The 20,000-nt window shown below is 43.7% G+C and overlaps 3 protein-coding genes across 4 annotated transcripts in view; 1 reads left to right on the top strand and 2 right to left on the bottom strand.

Moving 5' to 3' along the window:
* Positions 1–912, top strand: part of LOC130426940 (protein FAM234B-like) — a 19,181-nt gene extending 18,269 nt beyond the window's left edge. The window contains exons 12-13 of one of the 2 annotated variants that reach the window (XM_056753953.1): positions 1–170; positions 472–912. The exon at positions 1–170 is cut by the window's left edge and continues 57 nt beyond it. In XM_056753953.1, coding sequence (XP_056609931.1) covers positions 1–170; positions 472–477 — 176 coding nt within the window. In that variant the 3' untranslated portion in view covers positions 478–912. The remainder of the gene's footprint in view (positions 171–471) is intronic. The other variant, XM_056753954.1, reaches the window with a different exon arrangement.
* Positions 913–3,406: 2,494 nt separating this feature from the next.
* Positions 3,407–5,108, bottom strand: ndufa6 (NADH:ubiquinone oxidoreductase subunit A6). Its single transcript, XM_056752939.1, has 3 exons — positions 4,850–5,108; positions 4,478–4,593; positions 3,407–3,606 (listed from the first exon to the last, which is right to left on the bottom strand). The coding sequence occupies exons 1-3, from the start codon at positions 4,980–4,982 to the stop codon at positions 3,475–3,477; spliced, it is 381 nt and encodes a 126-aa protein (XP_056608917.1). The 5' UTR covers positions 4,983–5,108; the 3' UTR covers positions 3,407–3,474.
* A 656-nt stretch (positions 5,109–5,764) lies between these two features.
* Positions 5,765–20,000, bottom strand: part of triobpb (TRIO and F-actin binding protein b) — a 20,085-nt gene continuing 5,849 nt past the window's right edge. The window contains exons 6-13 of the mRNA XM_056753799.1: positions 15,792–16,203; positions 14,600–14,834; positions 14,425–14,527; positions 8,739–8,898; positions 8,414–8,518; positions 6,684–6,770; positions 6,184–6,355; positions 5,765–6,110 (exon numbers count right to left, since the gene is read on the bottom strand). Of these exons, the coding sequence (XP_056609777.1) occupies positions 6,197–6,355; positions 6,684–6,770; positions 8,414–8,518; positions 8,739–8,898; positions 14,425–14,527; positions 14,600–14,834; positions 15,792–16,203 (1,261 nt within the window). The 3' untranslated portion in view covers positions 5,765–6,110; positions 6,184–6,196. The remainder of the gene's footprint in view (positions 6,111–6,183; positions 6,356–6,683; positions 6,771–8,413; positions 8,519–8,738; positions 8,899–14,424; positions 14,528–14,599; positions 14,835–15,791; positions 16,204–20,000) is intronic.

The following is a 20,000-nucleotide window of genomic DNA, read 5'->3' on the forward strand; positions in this document are numbered from 1 at the left end:
GGTCTGGTTTGGGTGCTGGAGCTCAGATGCTCAAGAGTCTCAGTATGAAGAGAGCTGTAGCGGGCGCTGGGATGATGGAGCTGGAGGACGTGAGGAGAGACGGCGGCTCCGATCGACCTGCGACAGAGTTTCACATTAACACATTCTTCAGACGTCTGTCCTTTAAACAGGTCACACGAGAAACACACAACCTTTCACAACCAACACTACACACTTAACTACATGTGTGAAGAGAAATTATTAAACATTATGACATGAAAAATATATTATGTTGAATTCAACTTCAATTATATTCTCCTTATACTAACATACAGTAAACACTGGTGTACTAGTGTAGTATTCAAGTACTTTTTGAAACTTCATAAAAGTATAATTTTCTGCTTGAAGTTCTCAGGCATACACAAAAATGAGTCTGAAAGTACTTAATGAGTACTTATTAATAATTACTGAGTGTGTTTGTGTTTCTTTCAGCAGTGAGGTTTTATCTGCACACATCTGCAGTGAGTCTCACGTCGCCATCTTCCTCTTCTTCTTCATCGGCTCTGGATTTTCTATGAGTTGTTGAATGTTTTATCTCAGTTATTTATTTATTCTGATCGTTCAGGAGAGTTTAACTTCACTTATGAATGTGATGATGATGATGATGATGAAGGATAACGTGTAAATAATCATAAATCATTATTCTTACACGACTGCTGCTTTTAAAATTCTTCGTGTTTTCTTTCGCTTTGTCCACTGAAATGTTTTTAGTTTAGAGTTATTTGGTTTGTTTTAGAAATAAATTTCGATTTGTGTACAGTATTTATAAAAGACAAACGGACATGTTGTGTGTTTTGCGTCAGTGAGTGAAACATGATGTAAATATTGATGAATGCTGAAACAAACAATAAACATATTTCATTCTGCTGAATATTAAAACAGTTTCTCTATCTGTGTGCTTACAAGACAATCTGTTATAAACCAGATATTATTGTGTGGATCTTATATCAATACGTACAAATAATGTCAAAATACGAGAAGAAAACATACTAGAGAACGTGTTATAAAACTGATGAGCCATCACAGTAAGCGAAGACTTCGACTGAGCAGATTTAATCGAGATAAACATGATTTATGAGCTGTGTGTAAACTCAAATAAACGACTGAAAGAGTGAAGAACTCCAGTTCAGCTGCTACAACATCTCGTGCATTTCCGTGAGCGCTCGGACATTTCCGTGACTGCTCGAGCGCCCGTGTGTCAGCGCGGCGGTGTTCATGGCGGTGGTGTCGGTCCGTCGGTTGTTCTCAGTTGTCATCGGTCCGGTTCGGCGCAGTCGGCTTGTGTTCAGTCAGCACCGGACCGCTGTGAGCTCGAGCACCGGAGCCATTCTATCCAAACCCAAGAAAGTACGTGAGTCTCTTACACACAACATCATCACACACACACCATCATTACACACACACACACACACACACACACACACACACACACACACACACCATCATTACACACACACACACACACACACACACACACACATTTTTCTAAGGTGTTTGTGTGTGTGTGTGTGTGTGTGTTATATATGCAGTAATAATAATAATTATTAGATAAAAATGTAACATTAGTCATCCCTGCAGAGATGTTGTTAGTGATTAATGTTGTATTGTGTAGTAATGATGACATCTGATGTGACGTTTCACTTTGGAGTCATTCTTGTCAAATCAGTCAAACTTCAGCTAATCATTTAGATTTGAATCATTTTGTGAAGAAGAAACAGTGAGATTATGAAGACATAAGACATTTTACGGATGAAGGTTTATAGAGTGATTCTCAGTGGTTCATAAGCTGTCAGCATCAGTTTGAGATCTGTATGTAACATCATTTAAAAAAAGATCATTTCAAGAAATGCGGAATGGACCCATGAGTGATGTGTGTAGTGTTGTGTATTGCTGGTGATAGGTATGTGTCTGTTTGTGCAGACGTCTTTGGGTCCGATGCGGATCATGATGGTTGTAGCTCCGTTCCTGTATGTCGGCACTCAGATCAGTAAGAATTTCGCAGCGTTACTGGAAGAACATGATATATTTGTGCCCGAAGATGATGATGATGATGACTAACGACAGGTAAACAAACATGTGTGTCATGTGTGTGTGTGTCACACGAGTGTCATTCTAAGAGTGTCTTGTTTGTTTTGACAGAAGCTGAATGAATCTCTCTTCTGCTGGCGTCTCATCTGTATGAAGAAAGTCAAACACTGGACTGTGAGATCCGTGTCATACTCAAGCGGACACTGTGAATGACTCTGGTATTCTGATTGGAAATATAAACACATCTTTACTTGTTTAATAATGAATGAGTCCATGAATAAGAACCACCGCACAAGAGTGTCCAACAGCAGATCACATGAAACACATCACGTGATGAGAACTTAACACTTGATATCTCACAGAGTCTTCAGATGACGGATGATGTGTGTTTGAGATCATTATCATTCATTATATTATGGATTCTGATTGGCTGGAAGGTGTGCATTAAAAGCCTTTAACACACACGTAGCTCCAGTCAGAACTGACAAAATAACCCTCATGTTTACCTGTTTGATCTTAAACACTGTAAACATCAATAAAAGCTTGGACTTGGCATGTAACCATAGTATTTTAATCCCTCACTTAATCATGGTTATATTTGTAGAAAATGTTTTTATTATCTGTAATTGGACCTCTATTCACAGTTAATTTGAATCAAGTTTGCCGTTTTATTTTGATAATTTAAGAGCAGCGTTCAGTCTTCAGTTCTCTTCTAATGATGCTGAGTGATGACACAATATATTCTCTTCATTTAGTTTTTTTGGCACTATTATCAAAACCCAGTTCTACAGTTCTTATTCTCTAACTCTCATTTAATTATTTATCACAAGCAACGGTCTTAGGTCAACAAGACATCATGTAGTTGATGTTTCCATATTTGAACACAACAAATCTCCATCTTACTCATGTGTTGTACAACGAAATCGTTTTGATTTCCTAATAGACATCAGATTGATCCCACAAAAGTGATCCCACAGGTATTGACGTGAGCCGGAGGTGAGGAATGATCTGTAGAGTTCACTGGCCCATTCATTCAGAACGATTACAATACTGACGGGGTTGACACAAAGTGAGAACACATATTTGTAAAGCAATTTAATTGATGTATTGTTTGAACACTTGCAGATCTCTATATTTTAGAAGTATATGTATTTTCCTGAGCATGCACTTCCAAAGAATTCTATCACAATTCACAGAATTTCTTGCGATCAAGTATTCATGCTATTTTTTGTAAGTCTTGTTCTTTCACGTTCTGAAGAATCAGTGTTTTTACGGGACTACTGACTGATGTCAAACAGAACTGATAGAACAGTGTTTTCAATAAAGCAGACAGACGGTGTATTGTATCACGAGTGTATTTATTTACAGTCCAAAAGCACACAATGACATCACACATGTGTTACAGGGTCAGGGGTCGTGTCCATGATAAAATTTCGAGAGGAAATCAGTGGGACGCGGTGTCTCCGTCTCATGAAAGAACCTCATGATGTGAGTCTTCTGCTTCCAGACGTTAATGGTCTCCTCCAGCTCCATCTTCCCCTGACACACACAACAAGTGTTTACATAAACTAAATAACTCACAAGAAAAAACACAAAGGAAGTGTAATCCAGTAAACACTTAGTTAATGCTTGCTCACAGAAACAACATGAAGACATCACATATTTCACCAATCACCATGGAAACAGCCAGTAAGCTTAAAGTTTTTGACCGTAAAATAACATTATTTTTTTTCACAGAAGAGTTAAATCTGCATCAGTGTATAAAGTGTGTGATTAAAAATCATAAAATATAATTATTTAAGTTACGTGTTTGTAAAACTATAAAACGCCAGATATTAATTATTAAATCAAATATATACATATTTTAACTATATGCACTACTTTTATAATACAATATTTAAAATGTACACTCATCATGGCTTTGTTAAATAAAGTGTAGATTTGTTAAGGTTGTTTGTAACTGTAATGTTAACTTGTTCATCATGGTATTTTACCCAAATTGTGTTCTTTATATGTATTTGATCTCATTGGTAATTTGGAAGGCACTATTAAACCTCTTTTTTGTTCCTTCTCCGTATGTTCCTTAAAATATATATCTTAATTTGAAATTTGTGAATGCAGAACTGCGATGTGTGGGATTGGAAATGTAATTGTAATATTGCTGTAAAATGATAATAATATATTATACGGAATCTGCGCTTTCACGAACACTTGACGCTCATCAGAAGCGACACACTAAAGCTCAGAAACATCTCTTCAAATGACGTAATCCTGGAACACCTTCAGAGAGTGGGTTGCTATGGTTACTTGCGCACCCAGATACGTGTCTGTGAGAGTTGAGTTACTCTTCCTCGGGTGTGTGTGTGTGTCACATAAGCAGTGTTCTAGAAGACCTCCAGGTGTTTGTTACCTTTATGACGAGCATGTCCATGACGCGAGGGTCAGTCACGTGTTTGTTCTTGTCGAACATCTCTCTCACTTTGTCTCGGCATTGACGTGCAGAAATATCCAGCTGATACACGTGAACTGAAACACACAACACACACGTATTTCATCTATTTAAAATCTTTAAATGTACTGTTTAATACAAACAGGGATGACAACAATTTCTGTGTTTGTGTGTCAGTAAGTTATGTTGCGGGTTGTGTATTCGCGTCTTTATTTGTGTGTATGTTTTAAGGTAACTGTGTTTTGCGCGTTGTTCATATGTTGTCATGAGTGTGTGTTTGTGACCTTGACGCGGATCCGCTTGTGTGTGTTTGAGCGCGTGTCGTGACGTCACCTGTGCTCGGCACTTCGCGGTACCAGGCTCGGTACAGTTCTCGAACTCTCCGTCGGGCCTCCTGCAGGTCGCTGCTGAAGATCGGTTTAACGGCTTTAGCGGCCGTGCGGGTCGCTGCGCTCGACGCCATCATGAAACTCCACTGCTGCTCTGCGCATGCGCGCTCACTCGACACTCTTAAAGTGCCCGCTGACGCCAATCAACGAAATTGAGCTCATAACACACACACACGTCACATACTGACATGCACACGAGCAACAGCACGAGATCTGCGGGCATCCACCAAATACAACAGCCGTGTTCGACCTCATTCAGCTGCGCTTAACCGATCAGCTAATGACAACAAAGTCTCGCGAGAGCTGAAATGATGTCATACGCCGATCAGCCTGCGCAGCGCCGCATGAGGTTAAACAATTCAAAGGAAAATAGAACCAATTACCTTTAGTGAGTTATTTACACTAATTACACTGTTTCATGAGATAAAATATAAATACTTTTTACAGTATAAAAATATTCGTATATTATTATAATATTTAAAAAACAGAAGCACATCAATAGTGTTTAGAGTTTAGCGGAGATGTTTATTAGCATGTGTCCAGTGGATTCATTATTTATAATGTTAAATATGATGATACCAGGGTTTGTTCCATACTGGATTCTGATTGGCTGGAAGGTGTGCATGAAAACCGTTTAATGCATGGGTAGCTCCGGTCAGTTTGATCAACATTTGAAAAAGTCTCATCAAAAATGACTCTGTTTACATCAAGAACAGCTTTAACTTGGTAAACGATCTTTGTAGAAGCAGGATAATCCACGGCTAACCGCGCATTAAAGGACGCCAACCACCCTTACTTCACTTGTGGCCATACTGCTAATAAAACATCATAACTAGCATAATGGAAAAAGGCACAGAACTGGAGTGAAGAAGCCATCTTTTATTGGTTGTAACATGTTACACTTAGACACACTGTAAACTTCTGTAATTAAATATAAAAACAAGAACAAGAAACATGTTAAGAAACATTGGCTCATTAAAGCAAAGCGCTGGGTTTTGTGGCACAAAAGTAGTGAACACTACAAACACACACACAGGTGTTATCCAGTTACTCAGTATTAGCTACTCTGACAGTAAAGCGTCTCACATCATCTCTCATAGACATGAAAAGTGCAGAAGATTTAGTCCAGTGTACTGATTGGCCGAGGTCTTTCCCTGCAGCTGATTGGATTGAAATGAAAGGCACATGATTGTTCAGGCTCCTCCCTACAGACACATTCATACGGTTAGTGAATGTATGACAGTTACCATCTATATACAAATGTAAAACATGTCTCACCGCTGTGTGTGTGTCACTGCAGGCTGTTGTGTGTGTGTTGTCCGTCCTGCAGTGCGTTCAGTGCCACTCTCAGATGTTCTCTCAGCGTCTCCGTCTCTCTCTCACTTCTGCTCTTCATCAGACTCAACTCCTCACACACCTCACCGTACTGCTCACACACACAGTTCTTCTCCTGACACACACAATAACACACACACACATGTTACAAACATGATGATCACACGCCTACATCATACAAAACACACACGTTACATATATGATAATCAAACGGCTGTATCAGGCAGTAAACACAGACACATGTTACACGCATGATAATCACACGCCTGTATCAGACAACACACACACGATAATCACACACATGATAATCACACGCCTGTATCAGACAACACACACACGATAATCACACACATGATAATCACACGCCTGTATCAGACAACACACACACGTTACACACATGATAATCGCACGCCTGCATCAGACAGTAAACACACACACAATACCGTTGTGAGGAGGTGCAGCTGGTTGCGCAGACAGTTGAGCTCTTTGTGCAGGTACTGCAGTTCATTCTCTCTCACCCTCAACAGCACCTACACAACAACAACACAAATATACAATGAAACAATGATATCATGAGACACATTTGAGCCAGCAGGTGGCACTGTCCTCACACTGAAGCCTGTCGTGTACTGACCTTCAGCTCATGCTTCATGAATGTGTCAGATTTCTGTCTTCATAATGTTAGTCAAATAGCACACGTGAGTCATGACAGCACACCCGCGCACACACGCACGCACACACACGCACGCACACACACACGCGCGCACGCACACACACACACGCGCACGCACGCACGCACGCACGCACACACACACATGCACACACACGCACACGCACGCACTTACACACGCGCGCACGCACACACACGCGCACGCACGCACACACACACGCACACATGCACTTACACACGCGCGCACGCACACATACGCGCACGCACACACGCACGCACACACACACACGCACTTACACACACGCGCACTTACACACGCGCGCACGCACACACACGCGCACGCACGCACACACACACGCACACATGCACTTACACATGCGCGCACGCACACATACGCACACGCACACACGCACACACACACACGCACTTACACACACGCGCACTTACACACGCGCGCACGCACGCACACACACGCGCACAAACACGCACACACACACGCACTTACACACGTGCGCACGCACACACACGCGCACGCACACACACAAGCGCACACACACGCGCACAAACACGCACGCACGCGCGCACACACACACGCGCACGCACACACACAAGCGCACACACACGCGCACAAACACGCACGCACGCGCGCACACACACACGCGCACAAACACGCAAACACACGCGTGCACACACACGCGCACGCACACACACAAGCGCACACACACGCGCACAAACACGCGCGCACACACACACGCGCACAAACACGCAAACACACGCGTGCACACACACGCGCACAAACACGCACACACACACGCACTTACACACGTGCGCACGCACACACACGCGCACGCACACACACAAGCGCACACACACGCGCACAAACACGCACGCACGCGCGCACACACACACGCGCACGCACACACACAAGCGCACACACACGCGCACAAACACGCACGCACGCGCGCACACACACACGCGCACAAACACGCAAACACACGCGTGCACACACACGCGCACGCACACACACAAGCGCACACACACGCGCACAAACACGCGCGCACACACACACGCGCACAAACACGCAAACACACGCGTGCACACACACGCGCACAAACACGCACACACACACGCACTTACACACGTGCGCACGCACACACACGCGCACGCACACACACAAGCGCACACACACGCGCACAAACACGCACGCACCCGCGCACACACACACGCGCACAAACACGCACACACACACGCGCGCACACAAACGCGCACAAACACGCGCGCACACACACACGCGCACAAACACGCACACACACACGCGCGCACACACAAGCGCACAAACACGCACACACGCACGCGCGCACACACACACGCACACACACGTGCACACACACACACGTTGTGTTAAGCACAAACACAGTATGATCAACAGCACATTAGTTTTATATTTCAGCACGTCTTTCATTTCTGACAGGGAGAATATTTAAGATGAATGATTTACTGCACCTGTGTCACACCGCACGACCTCTCGCTAGAGTCAGGATCTGACCCCTGACCTCTGACCACTGAGCCAATGACCTTAATCTCCTCTGACAGACGAACCTGTAACTCCTACACACAAACAAATATACACTTACTTGATTCAGTCAACAATTGTGAGTCTGAGATGTATGTTTACAATGACTGATAACTTCTTCAGAACAGAAGTACAGAAACGTTCTCATCATGTGTTTCTTTAGTCTGAGGCCTGATTAAAGTGGGTTTGAGTAGGACAGGTCACACACACACACACATGATGTTTATGAGTGTTTGTTGATGTGTTGTGTATCACCTGGTTGTCTCTCTTGAGTTGTTCCAGCTGTCTGTCTCTCAGGGTGATCTGTCTCTCTCTCTCTTTACTGTGCTGTTGAGCTTCATTCAACTCCAAACACTTCTGAGAATATCGCTCAGACAAACTCTCCAACTCTCTCCTGAGAGACACTACCTCTGCCCTAAACACAAACACACACGTTACATACATGTTTTTACATGATAACTGTGATGTGCTCACGTGTTTCAGATCTGTATATGTACTGAGGGAAATAATGATCTGATCCCCTGATGTTTTTTAAAGTTGTAAGGGTCTATCACATTTATTGCAGGTTTATTTTCACCGATAGAAACCATCGATCAGGGGAAACAATGTATATAAAGCTTATAAATTGATTTGCATTTCAGTCAGTGATTAAGTATTTGAGCTCCTACCAAGCAGCAATAATTCTGCCTCCACAGATTGGTTATGTGCCTATATGGACCACAGACTAGTCCTGTCGCTTTAAGAAAGCTTGATATGTATATAAAACACCATGATCAAGACCAAATAGGTTTTAAAGGATGTTATGGACAAGATTGTAGACCTGCACCTGGTGAGAAGAGACAACTGTTGTGTGATTATTTGGAAATAGAAGAAATGCTAAATAACTATCAATTGCTCTTGTAGTGGAGCTCCCTGCTAGTTTCCCCAATGGAGTAAAGATGATCATGAGGAAGGTCAAAGATCAGCCCAGAACTTCACAAGAAGAAGCTTGTTAGCCTCGATAATGGTGTAGATGGCGGCGCATGAAACATCGCCAGGCTCAGCGTCCCTCCAGTTTTAGCAATTATATAGTGTTTTTCTTGCTCATCTCGGGCCTGTTCGTTCAGAACAGTTGTGCATTCACATCGTACACCCGGCATGAGCTTTTGGATATCGGTTTGCGCATTCCCGGAAGTTATATCAGCAACATTCAACTCGTTCCTGAGATCGCCAAAACACCCGATGCTACGCACCCCACACGGCCGGGCGGAAGTGCTCGCCGGCGGCGTCGAGATCGTAAACAAAGGCGGGGGAAACGCGGAGGGCTAAGAGCTAGGCTACAGCTAACACCACACCGGCTCTCTTTACCCAGCATTTTCCTTGCTAATGTACAATCATTAGTGAACGAAATGGATGAGATTCGACTTCGCATCATCAACAATAAAAGACTTTTGAACTGCAATGTCATAATCTTCACGGAATCATGGCTACACAGCGGCATACCGGAGAACGCTATTGAGTTAGACTGCTACAACACACACCGCCCGGATAGAACGGCAGAGGAATCTGGTAAGACAAGAGGAGGTGGATTGTGCATTTATGTCAATAAAGCTTGGTGCACGAACTCTGTTATTGTCGGGAGACACTGCTCGGCTAACCTTGAGTTTCTCATGGTTAAATGTAGACCGTTTTATCTGCCAGGGGAATTCACTTCCACCATTATAACGGCAGCTTATATTCCACCGGATGCCAAGCTTGCTATGAAAGAACTTCATGCAACCATCAGTAAACAACAGACTGCTCACCCGGAGGCTGCATTTATTGTTGCGGGAGATTTTAATCACTCTAACTTAAAGACAGTGCTCCCTAAATTTCACCAGCATGTTTCCTGCCACACAAGAGGAAACAAAACTTTGGATCATGTCTATACAAACATGGCTGAAGCTTACACCGCGACCCCCCTCGCCCACCTGGGTCAATCTGATCACCTTTCTTTGTTCCTCACCCCCAAGTATTCACCTCTCATTAATCGTGTGAAGCCATCAGTGAAGACCATCAAGGTGTGGCCTGCGGGGGCTGCCTTTATACTCCAGGAATAGTTTCTACACACAGACTGGAGTATGTTTGCTTCTTAGGCCACCAGTGACTCTCACACGGACACAGACAGCTACAGCTCCTCTGTATTGGACTACATCAATACCACCATTGATAGTGTCACAGCTCAAAAGCAGATCACCATATACCCGAATCACAAGCCATGGATGAACAAGGAAGTGCGCCTCCTGTTGAAAGCACGCAACACCGCCTTCAGATCAGGTGATGCACAGGCCTATAGTACTTCCAGGGCAAATCTGAAGAGGGGCATCAAAAAGGCCAAGCACTGCTACAAGTTGAAGTTAGAGGAGCATTTTACCAATTCTGACCCTCGACGCATGTGGCAGGGCATCCAGGCCATTAGTGACTACAAACCCAACCACTCCATCCCCATAGCCACAGATGCTGCCTTTCTGAACAAGCTTAATGACTTTTATGCACGCTTTGAGAGAGACAATAATGAACCCGCCACCAGGCTCACACCTTCTATTGACCACCCAATCATCACACTAAACTCCACAGATGTTTACACTGTACTAAGCCGGATAAACGCACGCAAGGCTGCTGGTCCTGATGGCATCTCTGGTCACGTACTCAGGGCATGTGCGGAGCAGCACGCTGGGGTCTTCACGGATATCTTCAACCTGTCCCTCGCCCAAGCAGTGGTTCCAGCATGTTTCAAATCCACCTCCATTGTGCCCATTCCAAAACATTCCAGCCCGACATGCCTGAACGACTACTGCCCTGTAGCACTCACACCCATTGTTATGAAGTGCTTTGAGCGGCTGGTCCTGTCACAACTAAAAGACTCTCTACCATCCACACTGGACCAATACCAATTTGCCTACCGTAGCAACAGGAGCACAGATGATGCGGTGTCCATGGCGCTGCACTCCGTGCTCACACATCTGGATAATAAGGACACTTATGCACGCATGCTGTTTGTAGACTTCAGCTCTGCATTCAATACCGTCATCCCTTCCAAGCTAATCATCAAACTTGGAAACCTAGGCATTAACAATTCAACCTGTAACTGGATTATGGACTTCCTGACGAACAGGCCTCAGCTTGTTAGGTTAGGCCACATCTGCTCCACCACCATCACCATCAACACTGGTGTACCACAGGGCTGCGTACTGAGCCCCTTTCTCTACTCCCTTTTCACACTCGACTGCAGACCTGTGAATGGACCTAACTCCTTCATCAAGTTCGCAGACGATAGAACAGTGATTGGTCTCATCAGCAACAACGATGAGACTGCTTACAGGGAGGAGGTACGGCACCTGGCCACATGGTGCTCAAACAACAACCTGCTCCTTAACACCTCCAAGACAAAGGAGATCATTGTGGACTTCAGGAAGGCGAAAGGAGGCACACACGACCCCATCCACATTAACGGGACGGCTGTTGAACGTGTTTTCAGTTTTAAGTTCCTGGGGACCCATATTTCGGAGGACCTGTCCTGGACCACCAACACCTCATGCCTGGTCAAGAAGGCTCACCAGCGTCTCTTCTTTCTGAGGACACTGAAGAAGAACCAACTGTCTTCAACTATCCTGGTGAACTTCTATCGCTGCACGATAGAGAGCATCCTGACCAACTGTGTCACAGTCTGGTACGGGAACTGTTCTGTTGCTGAGCGCAAGGCACTGCAGCGGGTGGTGAAAACAGCCCAGCGCATCACAGGGACTACACTCTCTTCCATTGAGGACATCCAAAAGAAACGCTGTCTGCGTCGAGCTCGCAGCATTCTCAAGGACTCCTCTCACCCCGCTCATAGACTGTTTACTCTCCTGCCTTCCGGTAGGCGCTTCAGGTGCCTCCGGACAAGAACCAGCAGACTAGGAAACAGCTTTTTTTCCCAGAGCTGTTTCATTATTGAACTCTGCTCCCCACTGATTCCACTACCCTCATAACTTTAACTTTAATGCTGCTATTACATTGTTTACATTGCAATACAGGGCTGCCATGCATGACTGAACTGTACACACCAGTACTTCATGTTATCTGCTCTACCGGACTGTTTAAACACACACATCATCATTTGCACGCTATACTGCTCGCTTGCACACCAGGAATATTACACTGAATGGTCATTTGCACTAATGGACTACTCTCATAATTGCATTACCTCATCTACTGCACTGTAACTTTCATAACTGCATTACCTCATCTACTGCACTGTAACTTCAATAACTGCACCAACTTCTCTACTGCACTGTAACTCATCTCTTGCATTACTGCATCTACTCATCTATTGCACTATAACTTCAATAACTGCATTAACTCATCTACTGCACTGTAACTTCAATAACTGCACTAACTCATCTACTGCACTGTAACTTCAATAACTGCACTAACTCATCTACTGCACTGTAAATGTATAACTGCATCAACTCATCTACTGCACTGTAACTTTAAAAACTGCAACAACTCATCTACTGCACTGTAACTTCAATAACTGCACTAACTCATCTACTGCACTGTAACTTCAATAACTGCACTAACTCATCTACTGCACTGTAACTTCAATAACTGCACTAACTCATCTACTGCACTGTAACTTCAATAACTGCACTAACTCATCTACTGCACTGTAACTTCAATAACTGCACTAACTCATCTACTGCACTGTAACTTCAATAACTGCACTAACTCATCTACTGCACTGTAACTTCAATAACTGCACTAACTCATCTACTGCACTGTAACTTCAATAACTGCACTAACTCATCTACTGCACTGTAACTTCAATAACTGCATTAACTCATCTACTGCACTGTAACTGTATAACTGCATCAACTCATCTACTGCACTGTAACCTTAATAACTGCACTAACTCATCTACTGCACTGTAACTGTATAACTGCATCAACTCATCTACTGCACTGTAACTTCAATAACTGCATTAACTCATCTACTGCACTGTAACTTTAATAACTGCACTAACTCATCTACTGCACTGTAACTTTAATAACTGCATTAACTCATCTACTGCACTGTAACTTTAATAACTGCACTAACTCATCTACTGCACTGTAAATGTATAACTGCATCAACTCATCTACTGCACTGTAACTTTAATAACTTCATTAACTCATCTACTGCACTGTAACTTTAATAACTGCATTCACTCATCTACTGCACTGTAAATGTATAACTGCATCTACTCATGTATTGCACTATAACTTCAATAACTGCATTAACTCATGTACTGCACTGTATCTTTAATAACTGCATTAACTCATCTACTGCACTGTAACTTTAATAGCTAATGTCTGTAACTAATGCACACTCAAGTCACTTGCACTATTGTATAGTCTATAATGTACAGGAGGTTATGAACAGATAACAATAATGTTCACAGTATATAGCCTTCTGTATATATTGTTCATAGTACATACCGATTGTCATATTTTTATAGTACATGCCCATTGTATAGTATTTTTCTAATATTGTATTCTGTATTTATTCACACTGTATATCTGCACTTGCTAATTGCACTTCTGGTTAGACCTAAACTACATTTCGTTACACTGTACTTGTATATGTGTAATGACAATAAAGTTGAATCTAATCTAATCTAATCTTGTTCATGATGTTAAGAGAGTTGAGACCACAGGTCCTCCTGCCCGTCTGAAGTTTGACAATGAACATCAAGATGATTCAGAAAAGGCTTTGGAGAAAGAGCTGTGAGACCAAAACCATTTATAGACATTTTCCCCTGATGTTTGGTTGATCAGTTATAATAAACCCTTCCTTTCTTTGTGAGCAGGCATCAGGTGTTCAGATCATCATTTCCTCAGTGTAGTGATGTGTGCATACGTCTGCATGTTTACTCTTCATAAGTGTGTGTGTCTGTACTCACTGTTGTTGTTTATCCAGTGTGTGCGTGTCTGTTCCGTCTCTCTCTGCGTGTTGTGTTGTTTTCTCCATTTCTGCTTTATGTGCTGTCTGCAATGCTTTCATCACTGACGCACACACACGTGGTTACACTCAAGCCTCACAAACATCTGGACTCATTTGTGTGTGTGTGTGTGTACCTCGTGCTGTAGCCTCGGTCTCCTCTCGGAGCAGTGTGTCTCTCTCTCGCTCCAGAGCTCTGATCTGTTGTGCGTGTTGTTTCTCCATCTCCTCCAGCGTCTCCCTGTGGACTCGCTCCATCTGCTGTAAACTCTCAATGCAGCGAGACTCCGCCCCACCTGACCCCGCCCACCCCGCCTGTGACCCCTCCCTCCCCCCCTGCAGCATCACCAGCTGCTGCTTCAGAGACGCCACCTATACACGAGGAGAGAGAGAGAGAGACAAAGAGAGTGTGTGAGAATGAGAGAGTGTGTAAGAGAGAGAGAGAGAGACAGAGAGAGAAAGACAGAGAGAGGGAGAGAGAGAGAGAGAGAGAGAGAGAGACAAAGAGATGTGTGAGAATGAGAGAGTGTGTGTGAGAGAGAGAGAGAGAGAGAGAGAGAGAGACAGAGAGAGAGATACAAAGAGAGTGTAAGAGAAGGAGAGAGAGAGACAGAGAGAGAGAGAGACAGAGAGGGAGAGAGAAAGAGAGGGAGAGAGACAGAGAGTGAGAGAGAGAGGGAGCGAGAGAGAGAGAGGGGGAGAGAGGGAGAGAGATAAAGAGACAGAGAGAGAGAGAGAGAGAGAAAGAGAGAGGGAGAGAGAGAGAGAGAGAGAGAGAGAGGGAGAGAGAGAGAAAGAGAGAGGGAGAGAGAGAGAGAGAGAGAGAGAGGGAGAGAGAGAGAGAGAGAGAGAGAGAGGGAGAGGGAGAGAGAGAGAGAGGTAAAGCCTCCTGCAATCATGTAGTGAATCACACTCAAGTTTGGTTTGTAAGCATCAGCCAATCAAATGAAGGGTGAGGGGCGGAGTCCACCGAGGCGTTTCTACCGTCAGGTTTTTTCTATTGTTACCAACAGAGACCCTGAAAAAAAACAGCCACCAAATGTTCAAGCACCTGCAACTTGCATTTTCAGCCGCGAAGAAACACCTCGGTGGATCTGGAGCCAAAAAACACACACACAGACAGAATAAGTGTACACAAGCTTTGTTTTAAAGCGTATACACTGCGTCCAAAGTAAACACTTAACACTAAATGCGAGTAAATAAAACATAATGTAGAGTTTGAATGGACGCTGGTGTAGTTAATCGTTTATTTTGGAGCGTCTGTGTTCTATTCAGTTCTCATAAACTCAGTTTGTCTTATGAGAGCAGATAGATTTATTCACGCACTACCTCCCTCTCCAGAGCCTGATTGGATGACGGGCCAGGCCGGGATCCCATTGGTGGAAAGGACCTCGTCTCTTTGAGAGGCAGCTGCTCAAACTCCGCCCATTTCCTCTCGATCTCTTCTAGTCTCCTCTGCTCCGTCAGCTGCCCCGCCCCCTTCCGTGAGACCTCCCATTGGCTTTGAGCGGCGTCACGCGATCTCTCCTCCTGCCATTGGCTGTGTTCTCTAACCTGTCCCTCCCCGGACTCTCTCTGACTGGCTGAGGTGGGAGTAGAAGGCGGAGCTACACGCGACAGTTCCACATAGTCAAATTTGCAGTGAGTGGGATTTGTGCTGGAGGCGGCCTCTGATTGGCTGTGATGTCGGCGTGACGGAGTGTGTCGCATGTTTTCTTTTTCAGCGCTGTGGTCGGGCAATCTGTGGAAAAAAAGAGAGTGAGTGAGTGGAGTGAGTGGAGTGAGTGAGTGAGTGAGTGAGTGAGTGAGTGGAGTGAGTGAGTGAGTGAGTGAGTGAGTGAGAGAGAGAGAGAGAGTGAGTGAGTCAGTGAGTGAGTGAGAGAGTGAGTGAGTGAGTGAGTGAGTGGAGTGAGTGAGTGAGTGAGAGAGAGAGAGAGAGAGAGAGAGAGAGAGAGAGTGAGTGAGAGAGTGAGTGAGTGAGTGAGTGAGTGAGTGGAGTGAGTGAGTGAGTGAGTGAGTGAGAGAGTGAGTGAGTGAGTGAGTGAGTGAGAGAGTGAGTGAGTGAGTGAGTGAGTGAGAGAGTGAGTGAGTGAGTGAGTGAGTGAGAGAGAGAGAGAGTGAGTGAGTGAGTGAGTGAGAGAGAGAGTGAGTGAGTGAGTGAGTGAGTGAGTGAGAGAGTGAGTGAGTGAGTGAGTGAGTGAGAGAGAGTGAGTGAGTGAGTGAGTGAGTGAGAGAGTGAGTGAGTGAGTGAGTGAGTGAGAGAGTGAGTGAGTGAGTGACATCCATCAGATGCTGAACCTGATCTGCTCACACCTACTGTACTAAGACAAAATCCGCACTAAACAAATTAATAACTTATGGATAACAAATCATTTACAATATCATGTTGGAATATTCAAGGCCTGAGGTCATCTGCTTTTGGACTGAAAAGCAAAAACAGAGACTTCAGCTCTGAAACAAAAAACTCAGACATCCTGATCCTACAGGAGACATGGAGTAGAGGAGACGGACCCACTGGTCGCCCTACAAACTACAGAGAATTCATCATTCCATCCGTCAAACTGCCTGGTGTCACACAACGAAGAGACTCAGGCGGAATGCTGATCTGGTATAAATCTGAATACGCTAACTCAACAAAAATGATTAAAACTGGACAGTTTTACACATGGATAGAAATCAACAAGACCATCACTTCAACAGATAAGAATATCTTCCTGTGTGCAACCTACATCCCTCCAGCAGAGTCACCCTACTTCAATGAGGACAGTTTCACGATCCTGGAAGAGGAGATCAACTACTTCCAGTCACAGGGCAATGTTCTGATCTGCGGAGACCTAAATGCCAGGACAGGTGAAGAATCAGACTCAGTTCACTCCAAGGGAGACAAACACATTCCAGGAGGAGATGCCCTTTCCATACCTACACACACACAAAGACTAAACTACGATAAAACAACAAACAAAAATGGATTAAGACTTCTCCATCTTTGTCGCACACTGGGTCTGTACATGGTCAATGGACGACTACGAGGAGATTCATACGGTAGGTACACCTATAGTTCTAAACTGGGTAACAGTACGGTAGACTATTTCATCACGGATCTGAATCCTAACTCCCTCAGAGCGTTCACAGTTAGCCCACCATCCCCACTGTCAGATCACAGTAAAATCACTCTCTACCTCAATAGATCCGAAACCTAACACAGAGGCATCAAAACAAACTCACCTCCATACCCTAAAACAAACTTTCAGGTGGAAACAAAATTGCGAAGATACATACAAAAGCATAACTCGTGAAACAAAAATTCAAATCCTACTGAATAAATTCCTCGATACCCCATTTCCACACAATTATGAAGGTGTAAATTTAGCAGTAGACAGGATTTACCAAATTTTTACAATATCTGCAACGCTATCTGACCTAAAACCCACTAACACAAAACCAAACAAAAAGCCGGTAAATGAGAAATGGTTTGATAAGGAGTGTAAAAACCTTAGAAAAGAAGTAAGAATTCTATCAAATCAGAAACACAGAGATGCTGACAATGTTAACACACGCCAACTCTACCATGAAAAAGTTAAACAATATAAGGAAACACTAAGGAAGAAAAAGAAACAAGATACACAAAACAAGTTAAAAGCAATTGAACAATCTCTAGAAACAAATCGCTTCTGGGAACATTGGAACACACTTAACAAACCCCACCATGAAGATCTTCCCATTCAGAACGGAGACGTATGGATAGGGCACTTCTCAAACCTCTTTAGTAAAATAACCAAGAACCATGAACAAACTAACCTACACAACAAACTATGCACTCTGGAGTCAACAATTAAAGATTACCAAAACCCTTTAGACTATCCAATTACACTCGCTGAACTAGACCAAAATATACCAAAACTTAAATCCCAAAAAGCAAGTGGTATTGACGGTATCCTAAACGAGATGATTAAACACGCAGACCAAAAACTTACACTCGCCATCCTCAAACTGTTTAATATCATCTTTAGTACAGGTATATTTCCCACAATCTGGAACCAAGGTCTCATAACTCCAATCCATAAAAGTGGAGACAAATTCGACCCTAATAATTACCGCGGAATATGTGTAAACAGTAATCTAGGTAAACTCCTCTGTAACATTCTTAACAGCAGACTTCTCCAATATCTAAACAACCAAAACATCCTGAGAAAATGCCAAATTGGTTTCCAACCCAAATACCGCACATCCGATCATATATACACTCTTTATACCTTAATTGACAAAGAAACAAACCAAAATAAAAGAAAGCTCTACTCATGCTTTGTTGACTTCAAAAAAGCTTTTGACTCAATCTGGCATGAGGGACTTTTTCTTCAGTTGATTCAATGCGGCATTGGAGGAAAAACCTACGACATCATCAAATCAATGTACACCAATAACACATTTGCAGTTAAAATTGGCAACAAGCACACAGACTTTCTCTCCCAGAGTCGTGGAGTGAGACAGGGCTGTAGTCTAAGTCCTACACTATTTAACATTTACATGAATGAATTAGCTGGAGCTCTAGAACAGTCACCAGCACCCGGTCCGACCTTACAAGACACCGAAGTGAAAGGCCTCCTGTTTGCAGACGATCTGGTGCTGCTGTCACCCACAAAAGAGGGTCTACAGCAACATCTGGACACCCTGCACACCTTCTGCCAAACATGGGCCCTATCGGTTAACCTTAAGAAGACTCGAGTCATGATATTCCAAAAAAAGCCCAGTAGCCAAAATCAACATCACCGTTTCAAACTAAACAACGTGCCCCTAGAACACACCAAGAACTACACATATCTCGCTATAAACATTAGTAACACCGGAAACTTAAACAAGGCTGTGAACGACCTGAGAGACAAGGCATGAAGAGCCTTTTACGCAATCAAAAAGAATATCAAAATTGACATCCCAACCGTAATCTGGCTGAAAATAATTCAATCAATTATAGAACCAATCGCGCTGTATGGAAGTGAGGTTTGGGGTCCTCTCGCCCACCAAGAGTTCACCAGATGGGACAAACACCCAATAGAGATTCTGCAAACAGAAATGTGTAAAAACATTCTACGGGTACAGAGAAAAACTCCAAACAACGCCTGCAGAGCAGAATTAGGACTGTATCCTCTAATCATTAAAATACAAAAAAGAGCTTTAAAATTCTACACACACCTTAAGAACAGCGACACAGACACACTCCATCACAAAGCCTTAAGTCATCAAGAGCTGAGCCCAGAGAGAAACCCCTTCATCCAACTGATCTCACAACTAACTCTACAACCCCAAACATGCCCAAGTCAACCCCAAACCCCAGCCAGACTAAACCAAATGATGAAAAGACAAAAAGAGAAATATCTCAAACACTGGACAGAAGCAACAGCTCAGCAAAGTAAAGTGGAATGCTATCTGTCACTAAAGAGAGAATATAAAGTGTCAGAATAGCTCACAAGCGTATCAGACCCTAAACTAAGAAAAGTGTTGAGCATGTACAGACTCAGTGATCACCAGCTCACTGTAGAGACG

The sequence above is a fragment of the Triplophysa dalaica genome, chromosome 7 (assembly GCF_015846415.1).
Source record: "Triplophysa dalaica isolate WHDGS20190420 chromosome 7, ASM1584641v1, whole genome shotgun sequence".
Classification (NCBI taxonomy): Eukaryota; Metazoa; Chordata; class Actinopteri; order Cypriniformes; family Nemacheilidae; genus Triplophysa; species Triplophysa dalaica.

What these genes read in the sequence shown, in the direction of transcription:
- ndufa6 (XM_056752939.1), bottom strand. Translation starts at nt 4,982, where the DNA reads ATGATGGCGTCGAGCGCAGCGACCCGCACGGCCGCTAAAGCCGTTAAA. An exon ending in CCGCGAAGTGCCGAGCACAG is followed by an intron (nt 4,594 to 4,849) that starts GTGACGTCACGA and finishes TGTGTGTTTCAG; the next exon opens with TTCACGTGTATCAGCTGGAT. An exon ending in TGGACATGCTCGTCATAAAG is followed by an intron (nt 3,607 to 4,477) that starts GTAACAAACACC and finishes TGTGTGTGTCAG; the next exon opens with GGGAAGATGGAGCTGGAGGA.